This window comes from Lemur catta, chromosome 2, assembly GCF_020740605.2.
Source record: "Lemur catta isolate mLemCat1 chromosome 2, mLemCat1.pri, whole genome shotgun sequence".
Classification (NCBI taxonomy): Eukaryota; Metazoa; Chordata; class Mammalia; order Primates; family Lemuridae; genus Lemur; species Lemur catta.
In genome coordinates, this window is record NC_059129.1 from 70321629 (window position 1) to 70334501 (window position 12873).

General features: G+C 30.5%; 1 protein-coding gene across 2 annotated transcripts in view; it reads left to right on the top strand.

The window, feature by feature from the left end:
* ADGRB3 (adhesion G protein-coupled receptor B3) overlaps window positions 1–12873 on the top strand; it is a 673565-nt gene that overhangs the window by 256774 nt on the left and 403918 nt on the right. For both annotated transcript variants that reach the window (XM_045543808.1, XM_045543807.1), the window contains 2 exons: window positions 515–625; window positions 6698–6859. In XM_045543808.1, the coding sequence (XP_045399764.1) occupies window positions 515–625; window positions 6698–6859 (273 nt within the window). The remainder of the gene's footprint in view (window positions 1–514; window positions 626–6697; window positions 6860–12873) is intronic.

Here is a 12873-nt window from a genome sequence, read left to right on the forward strand (position 1 = left end):
CCAAGGGCAACCTCATTTTTGGATGAAAAAAAAAAATCCATTAAGGGAATGGACCTACCTTAGAAAAGTTAGATTACGGAATTGAGTAACTAATAACAAGAAAAGTGCTTACAAACTTCTGGGGGTGATTATTGGTATTTGGCGAAGAAGCATATGCTACCCAGTCAGGATTCTCTTTCTGAAAAAACAACAGTTAACACTGTGGTTGTATTTTTCTTATGTATTGCTTCAAAACATTATCAGAAGAGTACAATATTTCTGTTAATCAAGTTGATTTAAAACATGATGTGTCATTTCCTTGACTGTTATTACTGTTTCTTGAAACCTTGTTCATGTTTATAGGTTTTTCTGACGAGTTTAGAGATATTCCAAGCAGATCAGCCTAGCAAATTCAGAATTGTGAATATAATCAGTAACTTTTAGGTATGCGTAGGAACATATTGCATGAGACAGTAATGTAATTTGTGAGAAATGTCTACACACAAGCTTTCATATACCTTTATTCTGTCTTTAGAATTTGGAATGATGGGAGATCATACAATTAAAAGTCAGCGACCTCGATCTGTTCATGAAAAAAGGGTCCCTCAGGAACAAGCTGATGCTGCTAAATTTATGGCACAAACTGGTAATACGTTAGTTACATTTTTCTATTTATTGTTGTTAATTTAATGAAACCACTGCATGTTTTCATAATCTTTTGCTGCACATTTGTCAGTTTTTGGAGCTGATATTTTTTTGAGCCATTTTTTTTGTCACCAGTTAAAGTCCATAAATAAAGTAGCTGTGAATTGAAAAGTGCACAAACAGCGTATAAGAATTATTTTGCTTTCAGTATGAGACATTTAGGATTGACATTTTCTTATTTATTTATGTTAATTAACTACTTAAAATGTGTCATTCAACTTTTAAAGAAAGACAACAAAGTTCTTTCTTCAATAATTTATTGATATAGGACTTTCAAGAATTAAATTTTTAAATAGGACTTTAAGGTTTAAAAAAATTGAATATATTGAATATTTTTGTGCATACTATTTATAAATATTAATTGATTGTGAAACTGTACAGAAAATAAATGCATTTTTGGAATTTAATATTATTTATTTGAAAATAAAGTCTTGTTACATAAAGTAAATAGCAAAAATTTGACAGTGTTAAGTCAGCTATAATACACTGTAATTAAATAACCTTCTAGTTAATAAAATGTTTAGTTCTAAATTAATTATTTTAAAAACCTTCCTCCAAATATATATATATGTATACATATATATATATTTTTTTTAATTAGAGATGGGGTCTTTCTCTGTTGGCCAGGCTGGAGTGCAATAGTGCAATTGTAGCTCACTACAGCCTCTGTGCTGGGTTCAAGCAATCCTCCCACCTCAGCCTCCCTAGTAGCTAGGACTATAGGCATGTGCCACCATATATATATATATATATATATATATATATATATATATATATGTATGTATTTTGTATATATATGTATAATTTGTGCCCATTAGTTATAGAATTTGAATAACTGCATTCCTATTTTCGCTCTTCATAATAAATGGGCTATAATTCCATCTGGGCATATTGGATGTGGCACACCCTTCGATCAAAAACGTGTTTAACCTGTTCTATGAAAAATTTCCAGCTGTGCCCTTTAATTTAGGAAATTTAAAGCTAACAGTTTTATCTATATCTTTATGAAGTTGTATACATTACAATCTATTTTACCATTAATAGAGAAGTTTTAAATCCATAATCAGCTCTCTAATATGACATTCAGAGTGATTTTGATAAAATTCCTTGATAGCCTGTATACTTCCCTCAGTACACACGTTCTCAGGATAATATTCATTCAGAACACTATATGTGAACCTACAACACAGAATACAAGTATTGTTAATGAGCTATGCTCTTGATAATGAATGAGTAGTAAATTTTAATACATTAGTTGTAAGCAGGTCAAATTCTCAGAATAGGATGGATGCTTAGAATAAATTCTCTAAGAATATATTTTTAGTGTTTTTTAGATATATGTTACAGCCAAATCCAGAAATGAAGAAAATTTGCTTCTGTGGATTGCTTTTTGTGAACTTTCTTATTTAAGAAGAGGTGATTTATATTTTTATTATTAGCTTGAACAAGTCCAAAAATGCATTACCAGGTTCAGGCAGACTTCCAAATTTCTAAATGTATTTTTCTCCTTTATAGGAAGCAGAAAGTTTCAACCACTGAGCAGAGATTAGAAGATGTTTGTCGTTAAATAGAAGCGTATAGCACAGGCTGACTACTCAGCCTCCCAGGCACCATCTCATAGTGAATTTCTGCAAGATTAGAGAAGGTGTCTTTCCTTTGTGCAAAAGAAGTGGCAGCCATTGGTTTACTGATGTTCCTAAAAATTGGAGTCAATGGGAAGTCAAATGGAGAACCATAGTTTTAAGTTTCCAATAGTGTAATAAAATTAGTTTATGCATAAATATTATGCAATTTAGCCAGAAGTTTTTGCACAAATTCAGTTTTTTTATTTGCCTGTGACATATATCAAGAAAATTCAAAAATGTCAGGTAAAATCCTTTTTTGTAAATTCAAATATCAAGGAACATTGTTTTTTTTCAGTGAAGAATTACTAATTTCAGTTTTTGAATTTACTGATACTTTCCCAGGTACTGTTTTATGTCTAATATATAGTAACAGGTGATTTGGTAAAATACATAAACATTTATTAAATAGATCCATGAAGAGGTTTAAAACCATTTCCTCATATTAGTAACAATAACTCAGAAAAGGAAATGAACTTCAAAATTAAAGTTCTGAAAATATTGATTGGATGTTTGAACTGATAAATAACAAATATTTAATATTTTATTTTAAACAAAAGATAATGTAGGCAAATATAAGTGCATGTATAATTATATTACTAAAATACTGATATAAAACTGTAAAACTGTATTATTTTAAATAATTTTTAAAATTCATAATTTGTCACTAGGCAATTATAAAGCAAAAAAGAGAGGTTTTCTTCCTTAAATATTTTCCTAGATTATACTTTCTTTAGATGTTAAGGTAGTCTGAAAAATACAGGTAAGTGTCATACAATGAAATTTTACAAAAATTAAGTTTTGTTTATAATATTTCTCTATTTGTCTTTCAAACCAAAAAAAAAGAGTATCACATATAAACAATTATAAAAGTTTGCTAACAGTAATTTGAGAACAAAGAATGAAAAAGAGGTGAATCAAATAATAAAAAACAATATATTTTTTATATTTATCATGGGGTAAAAAAGAAAAAGCTGTCACACTTTATAATTTAAGAATTACTTCTCAAAATAAGTAACCCGGCCTCTTCAATCAACATGATCAGTAAACACTGTAATTAGAAACAAACTTTCTATAGAATAATAAAGTGAGTGGAGAGTAGCATTTGAAAAAGTAGTATTACTTTATCAAAACAACTTGATTATTTTGATCAATCCAATAATTGAGATATGCTAGTTTCAACATAAATGATGCTCTAGCCTAAGAAAAAAATCTGTATTGTATTTATTGTTAAGGGAAATGAAATAAAGTGATATGGAATCTAAATTAAGTGTCAATAGGATGGCTTAAGACATCTTCATTTTACTTATTGATGTTTTTTAGCATCCTAGTCATCAAATGAATTTATAAACATGTTTAGAAAAGTAGTTTTTTATTATAGTGAGGAAAACATCTACATTAGAAATATGTAGCATGTTATCTAAAATAGAAAAATAAAATTAATATTGCATCTAATTTCATGATTTTAACATACTAGCAAAATTTTATATTAATATTTTGTTCATAATTTAAAAGGCACTCTCTCATGTTATCTCCCTCAATCCTCACAAATAGATTTTGAGGTAAATATATTGTTCATTTTATTGAAGAAATTCAAAGAAGTAAAGTGACTTTATCAAGGTCACAGAACTTTCCATCCAACACATGTCTTCTGACTTTAATTGCAGTGTTTTTCCAGTTTCCTTTTATGTTTTTTGCCAGGCTAAAGAGCCTTAGTAGTGCCTTAGTGTTAAGGTACCAGTTTAGTTTGTGCTATCTCTAAAAATGTATATATTAAAAATAGTATTCATCATATTATACTTTACTACTTTAATGTCATTGAGCATTTTTTAATATCTTTCTTATAAAGTATATTAGCTATTTCTCACAATGGCCTAATGGGCTCTACTAAAATGGTCTTCACACTTTTATGACTAAGGAAGAATCAGCATGGAAATAAGAAGCATTTGGTGGAAATATCATTGGAAACTATAGCATTTGAGTTATAACAAGATCATTTTGGTATATAGGCCACTATTTTAGTGACAAAATTTGTTTCAAAATTTGAAAGCTAATATGTGTCTTATTTGTTTATTTTTGACCAACAAAATGAACCATCAGTTTGAGGAAGAGAAAAGGCAGCCAATTCTGAGCATTCGTTATCAAATTTTCATGATCCAGGCACCACTGTTTAGCCTGCTGAGCATTTCTGCAGTATCATACATTCAGAAGCAACCCAAACGTTTAAATATTTGAACAAAAGTACTTTAAAAGTAGGCTTTGATCCTGATTCATTGTTCATTTTAACTAAATTATTTTTTTCTGTCATCATAGCAATGCAAGGGAAAGAGAAGGACTGCTTTTGTGGCAAAAATAGAACTAATTTTATTCATAACCTTTATCATTTCACTTATAGAATTTACATTGTTCATAATTTTCTGGCTTTTAATTAATAACATGCAGCCATAATATTTATACTTCACTTAATCTCATTTCAAACAGGTTAGACTATCATTTAAAATTTGCATTATATTTTCCCTAACTTTAAGCTTAAATTTTTCATTGCTAAATACACATGTGCATATATACATATATGTGTGGATATTTTTTAACCATTGTCATATTGGATTTATAGAATAATGATTTTCAATCTTGATAGAGTATCTTTGATGTAGAAGAACAAATTATGAGGCATTGCTTTAAATAATATTTAAATAGTCATCCAAGGACATTTTTATAAAATTAGTTTTGTACAAATTTGTGAAGGCAAAAAATCATGAAATAATTAAGGGCAATCCATATAGTACTTTTAAGACAAACACTGATCACGACTCTGAAAAGCAGTCCTATTTAATATAATACATCATCCTAGATACCATTCTGTGCCCTTACTATATATATTTAGTTATAAATACATTATCATTTATGTCTTTGGGTGCATGGTGCAGACCAATATATGAGCAACTGCTTCATAAAGGTGCTACTCAAAGTGTGGTTGGTGGACCAATGCTTGTTTGTGAACTGGTTATTATGGTCCCTCAAGGAGATAAGCAATTTACATGAAAATGTAAAGTCAACTACTTCATCAAGCACATGTCTTATTTCAGCTGATTTTTTTTTTTTTTTGAGAACAAATTTCTCACTGAAAAAAAATCTATATGTTTAGTTACATTCAGGTCCTAACTCCTCTGTCCTCGAGCACCAATTTGTGGACCAGCTACCTTGAATAGCACTGCAAATAATTTCTAAGTCATTTACTAACACCCCCCAAAGAGAGAGATAAATAGATTATCATATTCTGTCTTTTGAATTCTATTTCAAATGCAAATTCTAAGCAGAATCTGTAAAATATAGTTAAATTGCTCTTTGATCTAATTAGTCATACAAAATTTTAGATACACTTACCTGTAAACTTTTACAACAACTAAATGGTTAACTTAAATAGTTACTGCTAGCAGGTAAATGACCTGATTTGAATTTGGAGAGAAAAGCATCTGCAAATTTTCAAATCAGTTTTTAAAATTTATCCTGAACATGATGCCAGGCTAGAATTAGAAAGAAGCCTATAGCAACGGGCTTAGAAATGTTTGACTTTAAGTGTCCTTGGGGCATTACTTTAGGTAATAATAGAAATTAGACATAGTTTCAGTGTGATGCTAACTCCAAGAAAATTAATGAATTCAGATATTCCTTGGCTTTTTAGAGCCCTATTTTTCAGTAAATTTTAGTACCCTATTAAATTAATAGAAGTTATAGAGAATTTTCCTTAATTTCAAGTAAAAATCACTACTCTAAATCATAGCTAAAGTTGTAAGCAGAAGGATTTTAATAAATTACTACAAAATATATGGCTGTCATAGACTGAAAGAGTAGGACTTTTACTAGGAATAAATTATAAATAAGTGGCAGTGCTCAACATAATAAAAATTAGATGTGCCCAGACTCCTATGTTCCACCTCATCTAGCATTAGAAAGGGTGTTATACAATAAAGGACTAAGGAAGAACACATCAATATATTTCTACTCACCAAAGCCATACAGTAAGCTTAGAAATACATTTTGCTTCCTTTCCCATCAAAGTACAAAGTCTTAGATTGGCTTGAAGAGAGTCACTTCAACAGTTATTCATACTAAAAGATGCTGACTGCTTCCTTCATGGCTTCCTTTGCACAGTGTAATTTGTGAAGAGTATTTTTCTAACAAGGTTACAGCAAACGTGGTCTTTGCATCAGCATTTTATGCATCCCTCTTTAAATTTCTTTTTCTCTGAAATGTTTTCATGGACCTTTTGATGTACTGTCATATTTTTACATTTAAATTTTTCTTGCATGTCATAATGTCAGTTTGGTATAATGCTTACCAGATGAATATGTAAGACAGTATTTCATGTTTATTTGTTGTCTTGCACACAGGTGAATCTGGTGTGGAAGAGTGGTCCCAGTGGAGCACATGCTCAGTTACTTGTGGTCAAGGGTCGCAGGTGCGAACCAGAACTTGTGTATCACCTTACGGGACACACTGCAGCGGCCCATTAAGAGAATCAAGGGTTTGCAATAACACTGCCCTCTGTCCAGGTAGTGTTAGCAGCAACTACAACTGTGGATGTTATTGAATTGTGTCATGCTACGCATTTGGAACGATTTGTTATTTTCATATGAACTGCGTATAGGCATTTTAATTAGAGTGGATAAGTATGATTCTTATTCAGCTGTGATATTTTATTATGTATGTGATTATTTCTGCTTTCAGAGCGGTCACGAAATTACATAAGTTACTCTCCTCCCCACAGCAAATATCAGCTTCAAATTTTTGTATCTGCTTCTGATAGTATTTAAGGTTTAAATGTCTTTCTGTATTTTAGATAGTGAAACTGGCCAATTAACTATTTGAGGGAAAATGTAGTATGCCACCATACTAGAAATATGATGTGTATCCATTGTTTGAGACAGTGGTTGACATAGTCTTTCAGAAAGTCAACAGTTTTCCTATCACTTATCTGATTCTATCAGGCAAAATAGCGTCCCTGACCAGATAACTTTCTGTTATTTTATTTCATGCAAGTAACTTCCCTCATCCACTGCTTTGTAAACTTAAAGTCACTAATGAGAAAAGAGAGAGGGAAAGAAAGATATCTTTCATGTTAAATGGAGCACAGCACAATAGCATGCCCACTTAGGGTCATATTTTTCCAAGTTACATCAAAATTGCACACATCCATATTATAGACATTTCTTTTGCTCAGACCACTGATTTTTATGTAAAGATAAGTATTAACAGAAACCTGGACTTTCTTTCAAGAAGTCCAAAGCACATGATGTTGTGAATCTCCAGATTTACATTTGATCTAACCATTTAATGGATGGGTGACTACAAACTTATTGACTATTGCAGTAGACACTGGACTGGCATTTACAGCCTTTCCAGAGGCCACCAAATAGGTGTGGGTATAAAGAAAGGGACAGGACTGGCAGCAGCCTTCCATCTGCTAACTGGGCTTAGAAGTTTCTGGTGAGTTCCATTTCTAGAGATGGCTAATTCTGCAGTTTCTAAAAGCAAGAGTAGAGAGTGGGTAGCATGGTGAAAGGGCAGGAATAATCTCGATTTTCCAGCAGAATAGGCAAGGTTGATCCATTAAAAGACAGTCTGGAGGAGTTGTTTTTAGTAGGTACAGAGTTTCAAATTTGCAAGATGAAAAAGTTTTGAGGATCTCTTTCACAACAATGTGGATATACTTAACACTGCTGAGTTGTACACTATAAATGGTTTAGATGGTAAATTTTACATTATAATGGTTTTTATCATAATATAAAAGGACAGTCCTGGAAATAAAAGAAAGTGGTGGGCAGAAGGTGGAGGAGGAATGATGCATTGAGGTGGGAAATCCCTTTATAACAGAGTTGGGAGGTAGCAAAGCGGTAGATGAAGGTAGAATTAAGAGCGAAGCAGAGCAGAAAGCTGAAGGCTGGGAGAAAGGGAAGACAGAATTAACAGGAGAAGAGCAATAACCACCACTGAAAAAATGAAAACTCAACGATGGCAAGTGGGAATCAGACAAGATGAGAAAGAACATGAAGTGAAAACTAAAAAGATTCATAGGAAAACAATGCTTAAGGAGGTCATGGAGGAGAAAGATAATGAAAAAGATAAAAACAGGGGTCATAGAGCAAACAGAGTCTAGGCATGTTAGATAGTAGAAGGGATGCAAGAAGTAAAGAGCTTAGGATTTTGTTTCATTGTTTATTTTTTAATTGACAGATAACGTATGTTTTATCTTGTACAACATGATGTTTTGAGGTATAAATATACACTGTTGAATGGCTAAATCTAGCTGATTAACAAATGCATTACCTCATATAGTTCTCATTTTTGTGATGAGAGTGCTTAACATCCACTCTGTTTACATTTTTTAATGATACACTATATTGTCATTATACAGTCACCATACTGTACAATAGATCTCTTGAAATTGATTTCGCCTAACTATAATTATGTGTCATTTGACCAACATGTTTCAGAAATGAAATCTTCAGACTACCAGGGCAAATGCTTTTAGGTTTTCATTTGGGTGGGAGTAGAGTGGGTTGTCTAGGAAGAATACTTAAAACTGGTCCCTACTTATTTACAAAAGGGGTTCTGGTTTCAAGTTCCCTGTCCTTGGCAATGAGAAAAATGTTAATAGAGAATTAAGCTGCATTTTATATATACATTTATCTCATCAGCATCTATTTGAATAGTCAAGATCCTTTCAACGTACAATGATAGAGTCTAATGGCAATTGGATCTCCAAGTATGAGTCTGAGTGGATCCTAAAGTTCTCCACAATTTTCCATTCAGAGCTTACTTCCCAGTCACTAGATATGCTCATTCATAAGGTTGACATATAGAAGTCTCCATCTTCTTGCCAGAGACCACTGATTAAACCCCTCACTGGGCATGGAGAGCATTTGTAGCGAGACCATTGTGCTTCTCCCACGCAGAACTGCCAAGTTTTCTCTTTCACTCTGATGTCTAGAAAACTGAATAATATTCTATGATTATAAAGCTTTCCTTGATTTCTTAAATGCATCACCCTTATCCTTACAGAAGTGCATACCAATTACTAATTCCTTTTCACCTTCATATACAGTTTTTGTCTTTCGAAATTTGGTTAAATAGTGGTGTTGGTGAGAAAAGTGTATGTTTTAATCATTGTTATATTTCAGTGTTGAATTAAAGATAATGAAAACAATTTTGTTGCTTTCTTTTTAATTTTCCAAACATAAAGAATAATTTAGCAACTTTATTATTTTAAAAATGTGGAATCAGTATCCTACTATAGGAAATTGGGATATCTTTTGTATGGTTATTATATTTTTATGAAATATTTTATGTTCAATATTTTGTTTAATTATTTGCCATGCTGGTAATATGTACTTTCTTTTCAATCTGTTAATAATATGTTCTGAAAACAGAGACAAAAAGTGATTTTTAAAATTTTAAATAGCATTTAAACAGTGTAAATATCTTTCTAAAACAATATATTCTCAAGAATAAAGTTAGGTCAGAAATCAGTAACTGATTTGTCATACTATGGGCACTCAAATGTATTTGGCATTTAATTAATGAAAATGACACAAGAAAAGGGCAAATTAAGTATTAAAGTCACTTTCCACAAAATATGTGGAATGATAGAATTAGAGCTTATATTTATTTGCACTAAAGAAGTCAAATCAATAGTGTTATAAATCAGTTATCACTCACTCATATTATTTAAATTTCATAAGAAGGGTTTTCTTAATTAAATTGCATAATAATGTGTTTCTTCTAATATGGATGCTAAGATATATGGCCCTTAGCAAAATTTTTGCTTTGACATTTTATTTTCTTCAAAAGCTGTTAGTACTCAGAGTAGAAAACAATGGACATAAGCAGAAAGTAGATGGAAAAAAGTAGAGAATTATACTACATTTAGTAGTATATTTGCTGTCCTGGTTAAATTACAGTTTTACAGTCTACCAGCGTTTCTCAACTTCTGTAGTATTGAAATTTTGACCCCAATAAAGCTGTTGGGGGGGCTGTGCTGTGCATTTTTTAATGTTTAACAGCATCCTGGTGTTCACCCACTAGATGCCAGTAGCTCCCTTCTTTCCTCAAGTTGTGACAACCAAAAATATGTCCAGACATTGCCAGATGTCCCCTGGGGGTCAAAATTGTCACTGGTTGAAAACTACTATTATAATCTATATGTATTCTAATCCTGTAGAAGTTTATGTAGGATAAAGAATGGTTTGGGACTTTTTTTTTTATGGTAAATATCACAGTTCTCGTATTCATTTATTTCTTAAGAAAAAAACCTTTCACTAAAAGAGTTATTTTACATATATCCTAATCTAAATGATAAGAGAATTTATATATGTTTATTAAAAAATCTGATGGTAATATATTTTGTGTATTTGTATATCATTCATTTCATTTCTGGTCAGCACAAAAAAGGAGACATAATATAGCTAGGAAGAAAACTATTAAAACAGATGAGTTTGATTTAGATATATTGGTTTTATTGAAATCATTTTTAGATGGACCAGATCACTTACAGATTTTCATATTTTACTGAAAAATAAAAAAATAACAATTTGCCATTAAAATAAAAATGTCTTATCTTTAACATTAATCTTATGAATAGCATCTATAAACATTATAAGGTATGTGCTATAATTTCCTACTAATTCAATAGTATCTAAAATAACATTATTAATGATTTGTATTCTTTTCAAGTGAAAAAAAAGTATTTTAGCTTTTTTTTAAATGATCTGGATAAGTCATGAAATTTTACCACCTAACCATGAAAACCATTAAAAAGAATTAAGTAACATTAATTTTCTGAGGATTCCAGTTTCATAATTTAACTAAGCTGTCAAGATTAATCAACATATTTTGTGATTCATGGAGAAAAATCTGCCAATTTAGCAGCTTCTTTTTATCCTGGAATTGTGCAAAGCATATAGAGTGGTATAATTTGATAGAAGAGAAAATGAACAAAAGCAGCAATATGAATATCATATAGCATCATTAACACTTTATATAGAAAGTATTGGGAGAAAAGGTTATTTTCAAGTGGAGTAATCTTGGTAATTGGAAATAAATGCAAAAAATTATAAAAAGATGCATTTATATAACAAAATATACTCATGTAAATTACTTCTAAAATATCCCACTATAATTTATCATATATACATATATTTATGTGCACATATATATTATATATATATGTATATATAATTTTCTTAGTGCTAAATATAAAATATAGACTTTTTATTCTTATCTCACTGGATACAAATTAGTTTTGATTTTCCCAAACTTTTCATGGGGAAAATGAAAACATCTTACTTTCTCTCACCCTCTTGTTATTTTTCTATATATTGTTTTAAAAATATATTTCCCAGCAAGTTTCACAGAATTTTAAAGAGATTTTCATTGACTATTACTCAAATTTGATTTATTTTTTTACTATTTGGACATAGTTTCACAACCAGTTGAAGTAACTTTATAACATGAATGGAAGAGAATGGATTAACTCACAATTAAGGTATCATATGTGTGTTTTTAAAGTAACAACTTGATCAGCATTTACATGAAGAAGATTCTAGATATACTGTATTTTCTCGTATAATTCCTCTGCTACCTTATATCGACTTCTGCTTACTCCTACCAATGTTGAAGAGAAAATGAACATCTTTTTTGTTATATTCTATAAATTTCTCCTCCCCCCACTTATGCCAGTGGGTGTCATATCAAACATCTGAACCTTGAACTTCTAAGAGCATAGTAAGAGCATAGTATTTGTAAAAGATATCACTATTTATCACAGTGGTTACTATGAAGAATCACAATTTATGTTATTCTTTCTGATCAAGTTTGAATTCATTATAGTGGTGTATTTGAAGAATTGACATATCCATAGTTGTTAGGCATAATCTTAACTGGATCATTGTTTCTGTTAAAAATTTATATAACTTAGGAGGATTTCCTTTTTTATCAAGTTTTTGGAGGAGGGAAAGCATCCTCTGGTTTTATGGCCATTAGAAAGAGATTTTCATATTTGCCACTTATTTTGAAATGAGGAAAAGAGGAAGATCTTATGCGAGTGGATACAGTATTTGAAATTTTCTTCTTATACAAAATATGGTGACTTTAAACTCAAATTTTTAAATGGCAAAAATATACTTACTTTCTAAAATGTGAGGTTAAAAAGCTGTTTAAAATATGCATCAATTTTCAGCCTTTTTTTTTCATTTTCTGATACCATAAAAGTCTTTAATCCTGAACCTTTAAAAGTGTTAGAAAAATTAAGTTGGCTCTTAGCCTTTTAAATATAAATTTAACTCCAGAAGATCATCTCTGTTGTAAGAAATTTAGTTCTCTACACTACTAGTTTGTGTTACTTTGACTTAAAAATAATTCATGATTATTTTACCATGAGGAAGAGAGGTGCATTTTCATTAAACATAACAAAAAGTTTAAAGTTTATGACATGAATAACTGTTCAGATGCAGAAAAAAAATGCATAAAGTTTTCCATTATTTTTAATGAATTTTTTAACTTTTACATT